Here is a 19,866-nt window from a genome sequence, read left to right as displayed (position 1 = left end):
TCATCTGGACGTAGCATTTTCAGTGGATGAGTGACGAAACGTTTCTCCCACTGAAAATGCTACGTCCAGACAGTAATTTTGGGAATACTTACCTGGATTAAGCATGCTTCAAGACATTACTGGAAATACTAGAATTAGTTTAGGAGAGGGTACTGACTGTGTAGCACGCGCAGTGGCTGTCCACTCACTAGCAGTGAATTTTTCAGATTGTCAGCTGTGCTATAGATGGACATCACACACACTGGGGAGCTGGCAGGTTAAACAATGTCTGAGCTTAATGTCAGACATTACCTCTGTAGGGTAATGTCTGAGGAAAGCAGTGATTCTGTGAGATTGCTTTTGACCTGAGTAAATTCATAGTGTTTTTTGTTTGGTTTTGTTTTTCCTGCCAAGAGGAATTTTTGCTTCCCCCAAAAAGGCTTCAGCCACCCCCATTTTCTGACACAAATTATTCGTTGAGAATATAAAATAAGCCAGTCATATCCTCTCCAGCAGTTTATCAAGCAAGTGCTGAGCATATAAAACACTGACATAAATAACAATTTTTGACTTCTAGCAGTAAGTTCCCCCTCTCATCCACAGCTACTATATTTTAGCCACAAGATATGATATACTTGATAAGCTGCATTATTTTCTCAAGGCCTGAACTGTGAAGTTGGCGCCTGTGGAGTCTTTTATAATCCAACGTGAGGCAGTGCTGGAATTTCCCTGCGGTTTCAAAGGCAATCTCTTAATTGTAGTTTTCTTTCTGAGCTAAAACATTTGACTTCTTTGCTGATGTTTGGTGATAATGGTTTTGGATTAGATGCTAAAACAACCATGTCAGTCTTTTAGTCTCTTTTGCCTGCATGTACCCCCAATTCTGTTTTATCATGTAGAACTTGTGTAGTCTAGTTAATCAGTCAAGCATGAAAGGAAAATGAATAGATCTCTCCAATGGGGGGGAGAGAAAAGTTGTGAAACCAGGGCTGAGTTGTTTTGTTTTTTTTTGGGGTTTTTTTGTTTTGTTTTGTTTGTTTTTTTTTGTTGTTGTTTTTTTTTTTTAAAGGAAAATGGTTAAATCCAAACCACTGATAAAAGACAGAACTGTGATATAGGAGAAAAGTAATACTCCTACAAATGGGAGAACACAGCCTGTACATGGACTGTACATTTACCAATAGTAAAACACAGAACATAGCTAGGTTCTTTTGAGATCTTGGGTTTTTGTGTTTTTCTCCTTTAAAGACAATATGAGGCTAAATGTAGCTGAACTAATTTGAATGACACTGCACCAACTTTGCTTTGCACACAGTAACCCTTGTAGCCCCCCACCGTCAATCCATGCTGATTGCCAATGGTTCATTTAAGAATGAAGAGGTCCTCCACTGGAGTGCTTTAAGGAAGGACACTCACTCTTTGGGAGCTTGCTAATGGGCATTGTCCTATTCTTTTGCTTCCTGCCAGAGCTACTATTGTCTCTTATCAGTTCCCTCTCTACATCACCCACCCTTTCACTCTGGTGTGGTCAAATCAGCAAAGGAAACTTACATAGCCATTTCTGTCTGCCACTGCAGAGCCTCAACTAGTCTGACTTTCCTGCATTCAACCATCACTTCAGTGAGAGCAGGAAATCCCAGAAGTCATTCACGCAGCATATTGCTTCCTATGTTGTAGTCAGAGAAAGTTCCACAGACTGGCGCCAACTCGCCCCTTTTAGTTAGTTTTGCATGTTCGGGCTAGTGAGCTTTCCGCCCCTTGTTTAAACGCCTCTCACTATGTTCTTCTTGACCAGAATTCCTTTCATAATTTGTGTAATTAGGCTGATTTTAAATGATGTCAGTCAATTTTTCCAGTTGGGTAAAAGAACCCATGGATGTCTTTTCCAGGTGGGTTGCTTTCTGAAACTATGGCGCTTGATCCTTTTTAATCCAATCATAGTTGCAGGCAGATTAACTGAGATGAAACATCTGCAAATCCAGAGGTACTTACCTCTGCATGAAGAATTGAAACAATATTTTGTGATAGAAGTTCAGCTATGTGGCAGCAAGGCATTTACACAGGAAAATAATGTTGGCTCTGACTTAATTTTTAGAAAACGATTGGGTTCGTTTGCTAAAAATGCGTTTACATGATTAGTTTTGAGATGGTTGGCAAAGAAGCACACACTGTCCTGACCGTGCCCTACAATAAAACGAGTAAATTTTACAGCTTTATGGGTGTTTTACGATGTCTGCAGTCACATTAACAACTGGGATGTTGACAGTCTTATCAGTGGCATCTCCGTTTGGAGGGCAGGGACAGAAACGTCACTGTGCAGAAACATTGTGTCCATGTGCAAAGCTATAGCTGGTCACTATCACTGTGTCCATATCAAACAGTTTCCTCAGCTTTAATCTTTTATGCAACCTAAACATCAAAATCTGTCTGTTTACAACACTGAATATTTTTCAAACATCAAAGACAACTTTCTGCCTGTTTTTTGGTGCACGAGCATACACATAACGTTCATTTAAACTGACTGGGACACGGCATCTAGAGATGCTTTTCTTTTTCTCTCGCCATTTTAGATTTATAGAAGGTAAACAGCTGGTGCCAATAACCTGGATTAAAATCTGTATTGCATCAGTACTGTAGTGTCCTAACATGTCATGTTTCTGGTCTGTAATCTGGCTTTATACTTTTTCAGAAAAATGTGATCAAATTTGTTTGTAAAACACAGGACTGTGGTTGAAAAGCAGAGGAGCACACTTAACATAGGTGCAGTGGACTCTTGGCAGAGTAATGCACTGTGTGATGTTGGGTCTCAGACAGGCATTAGATAATGACAGTGGTAAAGCGTAGCTGCACACATATTTGTGTTGATTTTTATCAGGCAACGTCCCAATTATGAAATGATTATGTTAGCTGTGCGCTAATACATACTTGCTATGATGCAGTTTAAGATAAGGAGTGCTATTTGTCCATGTTCAGTTTTGTCACTATAGAGAGGAGTCTCTACAGATCAACCTCAAATCACTTAAGGCAGGGCTCCAGCACATGAAAACGTGCTTCTTTCCAATGTTGCAGTTGCTGAGTTTTCAGTAAGTTAGACATGTGACTTTCTTGTGTATAGATGGCTGAAAACAAGATGGTTTATAACCAGATGTTGTTTAGCTAATATTATGCAACACTTACCAGCGGAAAAGTTCTGGAAATCCTCAAGTCTCCTTAGTGTTTCTGTCATTTTTGAGTGAGCTTTATTTCATTGATTTGTCTCCTTTCACAAAGTTTTACAGTCTCCTTCAGAATAAGTAGTTGTGGACGCCTTACACCCAGCATTATGAGCTAAATGGTGATCTGACAGCCTATCCTCAATAGATGAATGCTGGTTAACATATTTTTATTCCTGATTTATTGCTAAATGTCTTTGTTAAAATATACTGTGTACACAAACTAGTTATGGTGTAAAGAGGGTTAAAGGTCATTTTCTAAACTAGGCAGTTTATGAAGAAGAAAAAGTTAGCTACTTTGGGGTCGTTCACATGACTCGTTGAGTGCGTGCCACCATTGACTAGCCAGTTGGTGGCATAAAGTCTGGTGTTAAATTTTCAGATGATCTCAGCTAGCTTGGAACCTCGGCCGAGCAGGTACTTGATAAGTAACTGATACCAGGAACTACCCCTAATAGAAAATGCTAAAAGTTGAGTCGAGCTGAACCGAGTAGGTACCAGTGGAAAAGAGGCCTTCCTCTAAATCAGGGACAAGCAGTACATTAAAAAAAGATCAAATATTCATCTCACTGCTACTTTCATAAATGACATCACAGTAATTTGCCACATATGACCAATAAGCAGAAACTATCTTTGTTCTCTCTACTAGCGTTTTGCTCTCTGAGATCTACACTTACATTAACTTGCATCGTTTTTTGTTTGCTCAATCGGATTATGGTCAAAGCTGCACTTATGTCACTGTGAGAGTCTAGATCCCACAATGCAGTGGAAACTGGCTGAAGCAGCTACATCGTTACTGTAGGGGAAATGCGACTAATGTGAAAGCTAATAGTTCTCACATGAAAACAGCATTTTCAGATTTAGCACGAGCTTAATGTGGACGTAATCTAAATTTCTCCTCTGCTTTCCCCACTTCAGTTTTGTTTTTGAGGAGAAAGTTGATCCTACCCCCTGGCCCCTTTTCCTGCTGGGATTAAGAGCCTGTCAGACATATGTGATCCAGGAAATACCTTAACTAGGCCCAAGTGGGGTCACCATAGCAACTGGCACTAGAACCTGCCACTGCAGGCCCTCTCTTGCTCGCTCCTGTGCACATGCTCACTAGCCTGCTCTCTCTGCTCCCTCTTCCCCTTTATTGTTTGGAGTCTTTTGTTATGCTGGGAGGGATTAGTCAGGTTAGCTGATGTTGTCCTGAGGTTATTTTGTGTAGACGTGCTTCCTGTTTTGATCAGTAGGTAGTGTTTATAAAACAGTGTGCATTGAGAGGTGTAGAATAATCACGTCTTGAGGCGGGGGTCTTTCACCACTCTGTGATAATTCAGTTTCTGTCATAATGTGGAAGGGACTATGTAGAAAATGGAGAAGCAGGACAAGTATGATTACTGTTGTTTAAGCTTTTATTCTTCCTTAGATGGAAGGAGATGCTAATTAGAGATGCAGTGATTGGTCAGTTGTTCGATTAGGCAATTTACATGAATTTAAAAGTATTTAAATAACTTAATGCTTTTAATTTATTGTTTCACATAAAGAAAGATGGTAAGATATCATTTTAGGCTTTGAAAAACTGGTATTTACTGACACTGACTCTGTGGATGTGAGAGGCTCAAATAATAAAGTTAACCATTTCACTTAGATAATTTTGCTATTGGCCAGGAAGTGTGATTCTAAAGTACGTTGGTCAGTGACGAGCTTTACCGCTATAACTAGACGGACAACACCACATGATGGACAACATGTCAGCATAATTGGGTTACCTCCCTCCTCCTTGTGTACTATGTAGTCATTTAGAACAGGGGGGCTCAGGTGCCTTGCTTCATGACACCTCCCCTCCCTTCATTCCTCTAATTGAATTTCACCTTCCTCTTCCCAAGTAGCTCCTTGCCTGCCTCAAGATAGGGCCTTGACTGGGATGCAATTTAATTTGGGAGAGCAGTTGCGGAGATGCTATGATGGAAGAAAATCAACTGGTTGTATTTCTGAAGTTTACAGTACAGAGATGGTCCTTTTTTTCCCTTTTTTTTCTCCCCAATTGAAATAAACCATTGTTTTTGATTGGTTTTGGGGGGTTTCAGGTGACAGTAGTTTTATTTGTTTTTCCCTCTTTTCCCCTCTGTTCATGAATCTGTATGATTGAATGACTGAAAGCAAAAAGTCACAGTGTTGTAGAGCTGCTAAGTAGAACTTCCTTCATTCCTCTGTAGTATCTGTGGAAACGCAAGCAGAGCTGTACACCCTTTCCATTGGGGATCGTCTCGATCTCAGTTGCTCTGCCAAGGACTACCTCCATGCTGTCAACTGGACCAAAGACCATGTGGCTGTAGTGGATGGAGAACATACACGTATCCGCAATGGCCAGCTGGAGATCGAGTCTGTGGAGCTTACTGACTCCGGCCTGTACATATGCACCACCTTTGGCAACCACAGCATCTACTTCAACGTGACAGGTAAGGTTACCATTGTTCTGTGCAGAACGATGGAATAAATGCCCCCTTGGTATGATAGTACTTTGGTGGCTATGTCACAACAGCTAAATGACCAGCAAGCAATTAATCTGTTTTTGCAATATTTTGCAATATTTTGTTTCAAGAGTTTTGTGCTGTTACATTTTACTACAGTGTAACATGTAGTGTTGAGTCACAGAGCAACAAAGCCAGGTTTCATTTGCTATGACTAGCAGATGATGTGTGACTTATGTCTTCATTAGGAACCCCTGGTGTTTATTCGGCATATGGCACTTTCACATGCTTTTACAATGTATGATATTAATACTATATATTAAAATTGCAATCAAATCACAAGAAAGAACTGATTTTATAACAAAGTGAAGTGTTGTACCACTTACTGATGCTACTTGGCATATGCTTTGTTTAGTGTAAACTGTACCCATCATTCCCTCGGTCTGTTAATTCATAAATGTGACATTTTTGAAAAATGTTTTAAATGTTTAATTGCTGCTGAAGTGTTGTGATTAAGAATAAATTGAGTTGTTCTTAAATTACTTCCTGTTTAATAGTTCATATCTCGGCTTCATCTGAGGACGATGACGATGGTGAAGAGTCCTCATCGGAGGAAAACAAACTGCTGGGCAGTCAAAAGCTGATGCGTAAGTGTGCTGAGCTCTTTAGGTGAATCAGCAGTGACCATTTGTTGCAGCAGCATTAGCTACATAAAGTCACAAGCGTATGAGTAATCACCTGAAATGGTCAGTGATTTGAGAGCTTTAAAATTCAATTATCGTACCGTGTGGGTCACATCTGGGCAAATGATTTCACTCTGAATCAGAGGGTTTTTACTACCTCAGTGACAGCTTTTACACAAAAAATAGTCTCTGGTGACTAATCTTGGTTAACCTCAGATGTCCTCCAATTTGTCTATAGAGTAATTAAGACACTCTGGCTTCATTTTTTTGCTGCTGCTGCTTGCTCTGCCCACAAAGAATGCAGCAGCCTCGAAGCGTGACAAGCATGCTGACCTTATTTTGTACTCTTGTCTCCAAGAGCTTTATCTCCCAATGCAATTTGCACATTGTGGTGTAACAGAGGCAAGAAAAATCATTTAGGATTAAGAGTATCAAGACTATTTTTAGATAATTTTTCAAATAATAAAATTCCTGCTAACTTTTTTCTCCTCCTTATTTGTCTTAGCAATGGCTCCACAATGGGCTCATCCAGAAAAAATGGAAAAGAAGCTTCATGCTGTTCCAGCCAGCAAAACTGTAAAGTTTAAATGCCAGGCCAGTGGCAACCCAACTCCAACTTTGAAATGGTACAAGAATGGGAAGGAGTTCAAAAGGGACCATCGTATTGGAGGGTTCAAGGTTAGCAATTAAAGAATTTGGTGAATAGCTATTTCATGTCGATACTGCTCTACAGTCCTTAATATTTCTTAATTTCTGCATACTCACTCAATACAAATGGAGATTTCTTTAATTTTTTCCCCCCAGTGATATCATCTTCACATTAGATCACCACCCTGTCCCTTGTACTTAAGCTTTTTCTGCTAGTAAAAAGGAGAGACAGGTTTTCATATCTTGACCTGAGAAACAATACAGGATGAAACCTTATGCTACAATAGGAACTTTTTGTCATAGCAATACTTGGTGGGGAATCCTAGACACCCGTTAGGATATAGGAAAACATTGCCTGTCCTAATTCTGGGTATCATGATCTCAGACTGGCAAAAAAAAAGTTCTTCTTATAAAACATCACTGAAAATAGTTTTAATTACAAACTATGGTATTATTTAATTACATGTCTTGCCTGATATGATTTCATTTTAAATATTTTCATGGTAAATTGTAATTTTATGGGATTACAGTTCCTTTTTAGATTACAGTGTTGGATTCTCTGTGGATAACTGCATTCAGTGGCAGTTTCCCTCACAGGTGTGGAATGTGTGCATGTTCAGACACTAAGAAACGGCCCTCCTCCTGTCCTACATCTGCTCTTCCCATCAAGGTGTGGGCTAGTCCAGCCTTGTCTTGTGCTTCCCTTGCACATCTCCCTCTCCAGCTGGGGCACATTTAGGAGTTTCCTCTCAGTTGCCTGCTGCCATGGTCAGCCCCACCCCAAGTCCCCCACCTAGCCAAGCAGCACATTTAACCATAGGACTGCCATGCTGGGTTTTTTGTGTGTTTTGGGTTCCCCCCCCCTCCTTTCTTCCTTTTCAGTCAAGGTGCAAAGGTCTGCATCTGCGATTGGGGACGTCTACCATATCTCCCACACTTCTTAATTTTATGGTTGGGCTTCTATTGTTCATATCGTCTGCATGGCGACGTGCAGGAGGGAGGAAATAATGTAGACCACATGTGTATGAACCCAAGCACAACACATCTGGCAGCAGGCAGCTGGACTCCCTCACCACTTTTTTTTTTTTTTTTTTTTTTTTTTGCTAAATGGGGGAAACCGTCTGTATACATGCATGTTTGATGTTGCCATTGCCTTAGAGGTTTGTTGGCTAATCACACACTGCCGGTCTCGGCAGATTTATGTAGGAAAAATTATAACACGTCTAAGGAAAAAAAGGAGCCAGACATCATTTGGCGCTAATAAGACATGTTGGGGCAAAAATATACACACAACCATTTCCAATGGCAGCTGTTGGGTAGGACAAAGATCTGCTGCATTAAAACTTTGTCACAGGAAGAGGGTGTAGTGTTATCTTATTATCATCACATCATACCTCATTATTAGCTATTGCTTTAAAATGAAGAAAAAAAAAAGTGATTTATGATCATTCATATTGGGAGAGAACAGATGGGGATTCAGATGAATGTTTTCCTGATAAACATCTCTGTTGCCTCATTTGTAATAACATTTTATTGAATATTTGAGTTTTGAAGTCACATCTTAGAAATTGTGGGATATCGCATTATTTTAAGGTATTTTATGGTGAGCTGAAACTAAATCAAGCATTTACTGCAAATTAAAGAATCGCCACCCAGATCTAATGTTTCGGTTACTGACTCATAAAGTTACTACTTCCTTCAGATTTACATTTTAGCCATCAAGTGCTATTTTATAGACATTAAACTAACTTCTTTTTTTTCTCTAAATCACTTTTAGGTCCGTGACCATATGTGGACCATCATCATGGAATCTGTAGTGCCCTCTGACAAGGGAAACTATACCTGTGTGGTGGAAAACAAGTATGGCAGCATTAATCACACCTATCAGCTAGATGTAGTCGGTAAGATTCGTAGAAATTGTTAATTGTATGTAACTTTCCAGTAAAACTGCAATTGTTGTTTTAGTCACCTGTTGAACATTTGTGAATCTCAAGTTGGTGAGCACTTAGTTTTCTAACTACTTATCTGGACCGTATTCCACTTGACATTGGGTGTTCCCTGGACTCGTTTCCCAGTCCGTCAAACCACCAGACACAAGGAGATCATGCAAACTTGACAATCGTTGTCTCAATATAAAAAAAAAATAAAAATCATAGGACTCATGAATGGCAGCAGGGTCTACAAATATTCCCTGCAGAAGTCTAAAACAGGCATTACTTGTGGCAGAAGTGATGGGTACAAGTAGAAGAGAGAAGTGATTACTCCTCTAGGGCCTACTCTTTGACTCGCTCTTGCACCATTGGGCTTTATAAATCATGGTTCCACTTCCTCCACCACTGGTGTCCCCTGGGCTTTTCCTAGCCTCAGGCATCTGAGCCTGATGAACATTAAGATTGTTCTACAGTGTGGAGAAAGCACTGTCATAAGTGCTTTCAAAGTCCCCCATGGATGTCTCGGTAAGGAAATCCTCCACAGCTGATATCCTGCCAGGTTCTTGGCCTGCAAGTTTACTTTGGAGAGTTATTAGTCATCAAAATGGGTCTGCAAGAACATTTCACTTCACCGTAACTGCACCAGAGGAGGCATTTAACTTGCTTTCCTGCCTGATAACTCTTAATAATTACACAACCAGCATATAGCTGAGGATGCACTCACATTAAATCTCCATTATGGTATGTAATTTAGAAAGTGTAGCCTGAAAATACAGTGTCAAACCAAATGAGTGAGCCTTCAGTCCCAGTCATTTTCCAGTAATAAAGCAGGTGACAGTAGTTATCAGCTTTTGTTTGAAAATCAGTCACATTTTTGTACACACAGCTTTTTTTATATTATGCGCTTGCTTTACTGATGACCAAATGTCAAAGTAACATTTGTCTGTTTTTTCCGGTTTTGTTGCAGAGCGCTCTCCACACAGGCCCATCCTGCAGGCTGGCTTGCCAGCTAATCGCACTGCAGTAGTAGGAAGTGATGTGGAGTTTGAGTGCAAGGTGTTCAGCGACCCTCAGCCCCACATTCAGTGGTTAAAACACATCGAGGTCAATGGGAGCCGTACTGGTCCAGATGGGTTACCTTACGTCCGCATCCTCAAGGTAGGAGATTAGTCTGTCATCCTGAAGCAACAGCCCAAATTCATCACTTAAAAAATAAAAAGTGAAGTTCCTTAGCGTGGAGTAATTTGTATGTTACTTTCTGTAATACTTTTTTATTTCCTCCAGTCGTTTTCTATAACTGTTAAGAACTGTCTGTGAAGTTTTATTGTTTGCCATTTTAACTGTGAAATAACCTACACAAACCCCTCAGATATCCTGTGTCGACCTCCTTTTTCTTCTGTGTTGCACATAACTTGTTTTTGTTTCCAGCATTCTGGGGTCAATAGCTCGGACGCTCAGGTGCTGACCCTCTACAATGTGACAGAGGAGGAGAGCGGAGAGTATATATGTAAAGTGTCCAATTATATAGGAGGGGTCAGTCAGTCGGCCTGGCTGACTGTCATCAGATATGAACCCACAGGTAACCACCACGCTGTAGCACAGGACGACACAGTGGAGGCGCTTCTAGGACCACCTGGAAAAACTAGACCCGCATAACTTGAGACAACCTCAGCTGTTTCTCTCCTCCCTCCCTTCCTCTATCCTTGGTGCTCCTGACTGTAAATGACGCTATGGAAAATTCCCAGCAGAACAGTTGAAAGTGTTTAGTCTCAGGTTTATGTTGGACCAATTCTCATTCCTGCCCCAATCCTGTGCTATGCCCTCCTAATAAGGGCCTCTCTTGCCATCTTCCATTACTCTCGCTCCCTTGCCCTTCAAAGTCCTCCGTACATGGTTCACCCCCTCCCCACCCCACCCCCAAATGTTTATAGTTTGTGTGATTGTGAATTTGTAGCTTGATTTATAGTCCTCTTTTAAATCTACGCTGTCTCTGCAGTGTAGTAGAAAACCATATTGTTATCCTGCAGGCACTGCCACATAATGTAACTACATGTTGGGGTAATGTAGTTCATAATATCTGTGATTGGTATGCTTGGCAGCAATGCACTTTGTAAACACAGCGTATTGATCTGCAACAAGATACTGCTGTGAAACAGACTATATGTAATGGGCTGTAGCTATATCTGGCAATCAGTTCTGATGACTTTTCCGTACTGCAGTAATTTCAGTTGAAGTACCATTGTTGTTTTTATTAGTGCCAAATTGAGCACTAGTTTTGGCAGTTGTAGAGTAAAGCAGTCGCACCAGTCAGCAGGTATATATTCCCACAATGTTGCTGCAGCGAAGTAAACTATAACATAACATGGATTCAACACAGGGCTATAAATACATTGTAAGTGTGGTCTGTTCTGCTGTGGAGTTTCCATGCCCATCTCTTGCATGTAGAGATGAGACTAAGGTATTTGATGTGGTGATGGTGTGGCCCTGTGTGGGGTTCCACAGTACAAACTTAACTTAACCATCTTTCCACTAACAGATACAGGAGGGCTCTCTGAGCAGTCCTCTGCAGGGGCTTTAGGTGTTACCTTTTTGGGCAGATGGTGTTGGATCAAGGAGGAGAACGCTCCTCCATCCACTTTCGCTTTCAGAATCCTTTACTCGTGGTCCTTTTTTCCTTCTTGGGCCTCTTATTGGGTGTGCTTCCTTTGTTATTTTCTAGACCGCTGGCGTTAACACCACGGACAAGGAAATGGAAGTCCTTCAACTGAGAAATGTGTCTTTTGATGACGCTGGGGAGTATACCTGCTTGGCAGGCAATTCTATCGGGTTCTCTCATCACTCTGCATGGTTGACCGTTTTTGAAGGTATCAGTGGTTCTGTCTCTCCTCTATATTCCCATTCCTTCCCTTTTTCAACGCAAGCCTGGCTGTCCACCTTCACATTTTTACCAGTTCTGGTAAAAGTGTAAGGGGAAGCCAGGGCACATTACAAATACTAAAAAAAAAAACTTTGCTCTCTCTCTGTGCTCAGCATGGTTCCTGCTCCATCTAAATTCTTTAGATGGGCGAATATGAATCATGCTCTACTGTTTCTTAAATGATATCAGAACATGCCAAACAATCCAAGCACTGTCCAGGGCCAAAGGTTTTTTTTTTTTTTTTCATCTTCCAGGCAGGAATACATTTAATGATCACTTTTTTTTTTTAATTTTTAATTTTTTAATTTTTTTAAGAAGGGTTGTTTGGCAGCTCTGATAAGATTTCACTTCAAACTGTCTCTTCCGTTCTTCCCTTTAATTGGTGTTTGCATTTGGTTTGCTGTTAAGCTGATTTTCTTTGACAAGCTCTACAAATGACATGTTTTGCTGATGTCATTTCCTGCTGTGAGCGCAGCAGCTGGTTTTGATAATTGGCTGTAGTGGATGGTCTCATTCCTAAGGACTGGAATGGACATTTGTCCAATTATCAAGCTGCTTGTCAGTCAACTTCTTCACACAAGTGTAGCTCTCTTGTGTTGCTGGTGTTGGCTAGGGATGTAACTGTACACTTCAGTCGGTATGGCATCTTTGGTTTGAGATGTACGGTTTAACATATGGCGCAGATTATTTGGAGTGGGGTTTTTTTGTTTTGTTTTCCCCTCCTCCTAGCTAGGCAGGAGGAGGCATTTTTCATAGGTAATTCTTAACTTATCTGAATATAAATATTCATCTAAAATACAAAATTAAGCAATTTGGGTAGACGATGGGAAACTAGAGTAAGTCTTTCATGAATTTATATCCACTATGAGCAAGCTCTTATTTTGAAAAAATAAAATCTGACATTAAATTGGCCCTTATTTTTATATTTATATTTCTGTTCTTTTATTCTACTAGAGCAACTTTTCGTGCTGTAGCCCCTGAGTTCATCCTCTGCCTTAATCAAGCTATTTTAGCTTTCCCTTTAAAGGCCACCACTATTTTAAGCCAGCTGTATTTTGATTGGCTGTCCTCTGCAAATATCAGCCAACGCTGCATGCCTGAGGTGACCATAGTAAGGATATCCCCCAAATATAAAGAGCCAAAGCAGTTTGAAGCGCAGGTTTTGGCTCCTAGAATTTTCTCCTATAAGAAAAACAAACTCGGAACAAATATCCCTAATGTCCAGCTCCTAACTATAAAGCTACATTCCAAACCAATGTATGATCAAACCGTTTTTTTCTCCTACTAAAATTGGAATCCATTACACCCCTATTTACTGGTATGACTAAAAGTTGGTGTTTTCACAGTTTGGGAGGAAAAAAACAAGATCTGAACCATAAAATTTGTTTAGGTTTTGCCTTTTATCTATTTATTTGCAATGTTTTTCTTTTCTTTTTTTTCTGTAAAAAAGTTGTCACAAATACATTTTGTATCGATCAAGTGAAGCAGTTAAATTACCGCACTGAGCTCATGCTTTGTGGTTTGCTGCTTTAAGCCTACAAATAGAAACAGACTTTTTGATGTCGAAATGATGTGCAGTTCTGAAACATTATGTGTGAAGTGCTCTACTCTGTGTGAAAGTCCGAGTCTTTGTCACCGTTACTCTTACATAGTCATTAATACAAAATGGTTCCCAGCTAAATTTCTGCACTGCAATTTATGGTATATCCTCAATACACAAAGTATTTAAAGTAACACCCTGAGTTTGGGGGCGTTCAATTCCCATATGCCTTAATGTGTAAGGCTCTGACTTTTAGACAGACGTGTGGGTGGGTGCGTGTTTGAGTAGACTGTTTTTAATTTGTGATAAATGGGTGTGTTTGAGTATGCAGTCAGTTTATTGATGACAGCTGACCTTTTCCCTTCCTGCTCCTTGTCACCCTGCCCCCTTAAACCTAGCGCCCCCACATTACTCTCCAGCCAGCCACACCTACCTGGAGGTGGTCATCTACTGTGTGGGCTTCTTTTTCATAGCCGTTATGATTGCAATTGCAATTATTGTCAAGATTCGCACCACCTCCTCAAAGAAGAGTGACTTCAACAGTCAGCTAGCCGTCCACAAGCTGGCCAAAAGCATCCCTCTGCGCAGACAGGTAACAGAAAGTAGATAGGGGGTTTGGAATATTTATACTTAGCCACCATTTGTTTTTATATAGATAGATAGATAGATAGATAGATATTTTAATTCAAAGATTTTCAGTGTTTGTTTGACGTTTGTGACTTAATTGCACATTTTCACCGTACCCCTTTATCAGTACCAGCCTAACACTTAATGTATTTATGGAGCTTTCAGGCTCATTGTAGATCCTTGAGTTCTTGTACATCAGGTAAGTTTATTTATTTAAGGAGCCCTTAGACTCTGGACCTGGCATGGTACACAATGCCTGGACCACAAGGGTGGTTTTTACATGGTACCTTTTATTGTTTGTTTTGTGTTTTGTGTTTTTTTTTTTTTTTTTTATCCTGTTCTCTGCTATACAAACTCCTAGAAGTGTTGGTTCCACTGTGAGAGGAGTAATGTCTCTGTTTCTTACCTCAGGTGTCTGTGGACTCAAGTTCTTCCATCCACTCTGGAGTGATGCTAGTCCGTCCCTCCCGCCTCTCTTCCAGTGGCTCTCCGATGTTGTCTGGAGTGTCCGAGTGTGAGCTGCCGCAAGATCCTCGCTGGGAGCTTCCTCGGGACAGGTACGTCTAGGGCTAAACATTCAAAGATCAGGAACATGGAGTAAAGTAAAGTTGCAGCATTCACATGGACAAAAAAAAAGTTGCTGTCAAGGTAATCTTATGCAACACACTTAAACTGCAGGCCTCAGTTGAGGCAAGAGTTTATCTCACACACAGTCGATTTGGAGGCAAACTGCACTGTGTGTGAAAAACTGTCTGGTGCCTCTTCTCCCCGTAGACTTGTTCTTGGGAAGCCACTGGGAGAAGGATGCTTTGGCCAGGTGGTAATGGGGGAAGCGGTTGGTCTGGACAAAGAAAAGCCAAACCGTGTAACCAAGGTTGCAGTCAAAATGTTGAAAGGTAAGTAAATTGTTCTTCAGTGGGTACACAGTAGCTTGAGGAGAGTGATTTGCTCAACTGGAATAAGTTCTTCACTGTAGAGTTATCAATTTAACTCAAGTCCAGGCAACAGGAATGAGAAGGCTTGAACAAAGTGATTAACAGATTCTGCCACTGGATTCCAGCCATTGTACAAATTGGAAAGTGAAGTAAAAAATTTATTAGGACCCTTGACATCCTATATAAAATAGTGTGAAGATTCAGAGAAAGTATTGTTTATTCTCTCGCACTTTAAGTGCTTTTCCCCAGGGAGTGTTTCACAGGCGGCAGCCAACTCCTTACGAGCTCCAGTGTTGGTGTATATACTTTGCAAGGTGATTATTGTGAGGCCTTTTTGGCCTTTTCGCAAACAGAACATGGACTAATCATTGAAATTTATTTCCCTCATCTTACAGCTGATGCAACAGAGAAAGATTTGTCAGACCTTATTTCAGAGATGGAGATGATGAAGATCATTGGGAAGCACAAGAACATCATTAATCTGCTGGGAGCCTGCACACAGGATGGTAGGTCCAGTTAGGGGGCTGCAGCCAACCTGCCCTGTTCTGCTCACACTCACCCCTCAGATAACAATGTTGCTGTGAACCTTACTCTGAGGGATGTGTAGAAAAGCATGCATAAATGATTCTGACACCAGCTTCCGAGCTCACAGTTTGAATCGACCGCAGCTGCTGTCATTTCTGTCCAATCATCCCTGACGAAAAACTTAAGGAAACTAGTCTCTAATGACCATGCTGTGCACATCGCTCTGTTGCCTTCACACTGCTACACAAAGCTCTTTGTTCATTTTACTCAACTTATCTCATGCTATAAATACACACTCTTGCGCATGTAGTTTATATTGTCCTTACTGCCCTTGCTGTCGTTAGTGTCGCTATAATTTCTGTTGTGAAATCTTCATCTATAATTGAATAATGCATGGCATCGTTTTATGAATTTAATGATTATGTTTCCTTGTACAGGGAAGCTGTATGAACTGACCCTGCATAAAATCTGACTTGCGCTTGGATTTCTTCCAATCATTTTAGGTCCTCTATATGTGATAGTTGAATATGCATCCAAGGGCAACTTGCGTGAGTATCTACGAGCTCGCCGCCCGCCGGGTATGGAGTACTGCTACAACCCTGACCAAGTTCCTGTGGAGAATGTGTCTATCAAAGATCTGGTGTCCTTTGCTTACCAAGTGGCCCGGGGCATGGAGTATTTGGCTTCCAAAAAGGTAACCACAACTATTAATGCTCACCTTTTCAGAAATGAATAAATCTATTAAAAATATTTATTGTCTACTTTTGTCATTGCAGTGCATCCACAGAGACCTTGCAGCTCGCAATGTTTTGGTAACTGATGACAATGTGATGAAAATAGCTGACTTTGGCCTAGCAAGAGATATCCACCACATCGACTATTATAAGAAGACCACCAATGTGAGTGGCCTTATTTGTTTCATGTTATTCACATATGAACCTTTTGTTTTTGTAAATGGCAAAGTAATGTGCATATGTTTCCTAAAGGGTCGTTTGCCAGTGAAGTGGATGGCTCCAGAGGCTCTGTTTGACCGAATATACACACACCAAAGTGATGTGTGAGTATCTTGTGCCATACTCTGCTAATTCAACCTTGATGGAAAGTGAAGTTAACATTTAGTTGTGCAGAAAACTAAAATGGCCCCGCCTATTTCCTCCTCCAGCTGGTCATTTGGGGTGCTGCTTTGGGAAATCTTCACACTAGGAGGCTCTCCATATCCTGGAGTTCCAGTGGAAGAGCTGTTCAAGCTGCTGAAGGAAGGTCACCGCATGGACAAGCCTTCAACATGTACACATGAGCTGTAAGGAATCACCACACACAGAAAACCAGAATGTTCTGCAGACTTTTCTAGCATTTTCATATTTGAAAAGGTAAACCAAACAGGGAAATGTGAAATGGCACATTTATTTTATTTTCTTTAAATTAATAAATCTAAACTATAAAAATCACTACCTTCTTCCAGATTATAGCCCATAAATGTAACAAGGATCTGAGCTACGCTGTATCTGATCCATGTTATTCATGTATCAGTAGCGTAGCGACTGAGGACTGTGGGTTGTTTGCATTGCATTTTGTCCAATTTGCTTTGTCATTTAAAAGTCAAAGCCACTGATAAGTAATGCCTTTTAGTACAGGAAGGTGGGTGTTGTCTAACATGTCTCTCTCACAGCGACTATACCTGCCACAGTCGCCCAAGTGCATTTTGCAGTTTTTATTTTTATCCACATTAAATAATAATAATAATAATAATTTAATAAACTAGTGGATGATTCCCTCACTCTTATTTTGAAATTTCAGTCATAGCTAACCAGCGAGCACTGGCCCTTCCCATCTCATGTTTCCCTACCGGTGGATGCATTTAGTACCCAATTAGACTCTCTCCCCACGATCGAACAGAAAACCCCAACATTGTAAGCTACTGTTGGTCACAATAGTCTACATTCTGCTTTTCTAGAACCCACAGAACGTGGAACTGATTCATAGCAGAAAGAATGCTGTTTGGTATTTGGTAAAGTGGCGCAAAAGTGCCGCCTTTTGCATGTAAGTAACAGTGCATATAAATGGACAAATGTAGTGTAATTTTGTGGGAAATGATGTTTAAAATAAACACCCTCTAACACTTTCCATGCTTGGTTTAAACAGTTAGGATTTATATTTACATTACCCACATTTTTGTATATCGGAAAAATCCTGGCGTGCCGATTGCAATGATGCTTTGTGACTTTTTATTTATTCTTTTTCTGTGCTGGTGAAATGAAACTCTTAAACACTGAATTATCTCCAGCTAAAACATGTTGTCCAGCTGCGATGGACTGTCAGCTGCAGCTGAGTTTCAGTTAAATTGAATGAATTTTCAGTCCTTAAAGGTTTAAAATTCAATCTCTGATTTGGAGTTTAAGAATGTAAGGAGAAATGACAGACGGCTAGAACGATAAAACCAAGCGGTGTCATTTTTAAAATGTATATATTTTGCTGATTTCCACAGGTATATGATGATGAGGGATTGCTGGCATGCTGTGCCTTCTCAGAGACCCACATTCAAACAACTAGTAGAGGACCTGGATCGTGCTCTAGCTATGACATCCAACCAGGTCAGTAGTGGTGCTCCCCTCAGCAAGCACAGAAGCAGCAGATATGTCTGGGGGGGGGAGTGCAATGCTTAATTTTTTTTTATTTTTTTCCTCCCTCTTACTGCAGGAGTATTTGGAGCTTTCAGTACCTTTGGACCAATATTCGCCCAGCTACCCGGACACCCGGAGCTCCACCTGCTCGTCTGGAGAGGACTCTGTTTTCTCGCATGATGCCGGAGTGGAGGAGCCATGCCTGCCCAAGTTCCCTCCTCACTCCAATGGGGCAGCCATCAAGAAACGCTGATACCTCCTGTTCTTTCAGACCAACACTGACACTTTCTCCACTCCCTGCCTCACGGGGTTGGACTCCTCCCCATATTCCCAGAGATGAAGCTAAAAAGAAAAGAAATAATTATTATTATTTTTATTTTTTTTTAAACCCACTGGTGCTTTGCGGAGAGGGAGTTCGGAGACACCTTGTTGAACTTGCTTGGATCACATGAACTGCAGATTGCAGCCATTTCCCACTTCTTGTTGGTGACTGTGTTCATGAGCACTTTGTATTACTGGCTCACAGCACCAGAAAAGAGACTGACTTTTCTCATCACTCTGGGCATTCTGAAGTCGGGCAGGAGGATTGAAGGGACCGATTATGTTGGGGTTTTATATGTTTGGGTTTATTTGTTTGTCAATGTGTGTTTGATCAGAGGTGAAGGGCAGCACTCTGCTTTTCAGACCAAATCAGAGAAGATGCTACAGAGAGATGTGCAGCACCGTGGTCCACTGCACCACTCATTATCATCTTGTACATACAGTTAGGAATTTATGAATACAAATATATATTTACACTGTATTCTTATTTTTATTACCATAATTGACGTACTTTATTTTGTACAAGGATGCTTCTGCTTGATCCATTTTTGACTTTAGTCTTTAGGGGCAGTTGTTCCATGAGGGTATTTTAAAAATTGATAACAATTACATGGCCATTTTTCTTGCTCACTGTGTCACAGCTCTGAGTTAACCCCCCCCAGGTGTGTGTGTGTGTGTGTGTGTGTGTGTGTGTGTGTGTGTGTGTGTGTGTGTGTGTGTGTGTGTGTGTGTGAGAGAATGTGAATGGTCTTTTCATTTAACTTCAAGGATGGTCACAACTGTAAATATTTCTGGTTGTATGCCATGCTTGTTAATATCAGAACAGTTTGCTTCAGTCATGGACTTCCACCGTGCGTACCTTCTCATGTGATGAACTTGTTTCCTACTGTAAATGTTTTAACAGGGGTTACATTTGCTGCCATATAACTTCTGACAAAAGGGTTGCAGAACACGTATGTCATCGTAAAAAAGAATTACATTAAATAAAAATGCTGTTGATAAACAAACTAGCGGTGCTTTCAGCGGTTGAACTCTACTCCATAAAGTGCTCTATAAATATCAACATTTTTATGCTGGTGATGTAAATTATGTTTACAGAGATGGAACGATGGCCACTTCAATCTCCCACCCAGTTAACACGGGTTGCTAAGGTCTGATTAGATATGATAATGCGCTGCTGACATCAGAAGAAATGTTGGAAAGTGCAGAGAGCCCACAGCCAGCAGTAAACATGTTATTTATGGCGGTGTGAATGGCTTGGCAAGTGCTGTTGCTGGTCTTCCATCCATCAGCCACACCAACCTTGGTGCCCGTGTCTGCCTCTGGCTTCCTGCCACTGGCTGATGCATCACCTGGATTGCAGTCTCCATGCAACAGGCTAAAATCGGCAGCACAGCACGGCTCATTCGAGCCTTTTTAAAAGCCTGCTCTTACAGCTCGGGTCACTGCCGTTAGCCTCCATGGCAATACT

The 19,866-nt window shown here is 40.9% G+C and overlaps 1 protein-coding gene across 5 annotated transcripts in view; it reads left to right on the top strand.

The window, feature by feature from the left end:
- Nucleotides 1-19,405, top strand: part of fgfr1a (fibroblast growth factor receptor 1a) — a 26,780-nt gene extending 7,375 nt beyond the window's left edge. For 2 of the 5 annotated variants that reach the window (XM_005729574.1, XM_005729573.1), the window contains 16 exons: nt 5,393-5,635; nt 6,205-6,294; nt 6,836-7,008; nt 8,756-8,879; nt 9,877-10,067; nt 10,338-10,488; nt 13,765-13,964; nt 14,405-14,550; nt 14,768-14,889; nt 15,324-15,434; nt 15,957-16,147; nt 16,230-16,352; nt 16,440-16,510; nt 16,616-16,753; nt 17,939-18,044; nt 18,151-19,405. In XM_005729574.1, coding sequence (XP_005729631.1) covers nt 5,393-5,635; nt 6,205-6,294; nt 6,836-7,008; nt 8,756-8,879; nt 9,877-10,067; nt 10,338-10,488; nt 13,765-13,964; nt 14,405-14,550; nt 14,768-14,889; nt 15,324-15,434; nt 15,957-16,147; nt 16,230-16,352; nt 16,440-16,510; nt 16,616-16,753; nt 17,939-18,044; nt 18,151-18,327 — 2,357 coding nt within the window. In that variant the 3' untranslated portion in view covers nt 18,328-19,405. Of the gene's footprint in view, nt 1-5,392; nt 5,636-6,204; nt 6,295-6,835; nt 7,009-8,755; nt 8,880-9,876; nt 10,068-10,337; nt 10,489-11,628; nt 11,774-13,764; nt 13,965-14,404; nt 14,551-14,767; nt 14,890-15,323; nt 15,435-15,956; nt 16,148-16,229; nt 16,353-16,439; nt 16,511-16,615; nt 16,754-17,938; nt 18,045-18,150 lie in introns of all 5 variants that reach the window. The other 3 variants (XM_005729576.1, XM_005729577.1, XM_005729575.1) reach the window with 3 other exon arrangements.
- Nucleotides 19,406-19,866: the final 461 nt, after the last annotated feature.

Source organism: Pundamilia nyererei, unplaced genomic scaffold (assembly GCF_000239375.1).
Source record: "Pundamilia nyererei isolate P.nyererei 1_Seehausen unplaced genomic scaffold, PunNye1.0 scaffold00033, whole genome shotgun sequence".
NCBI lineage: Eukaryota > Metazoa > Chordata > Actinopteri > Cichliformes > Cichlidae > Pundamilia > Pundamilia nyererei.
The sequence above is the reverse complement of the archived record's forward strand: the minus strand, read 5'-3'. Positions and strand labels throughout refer to the sequence as shown.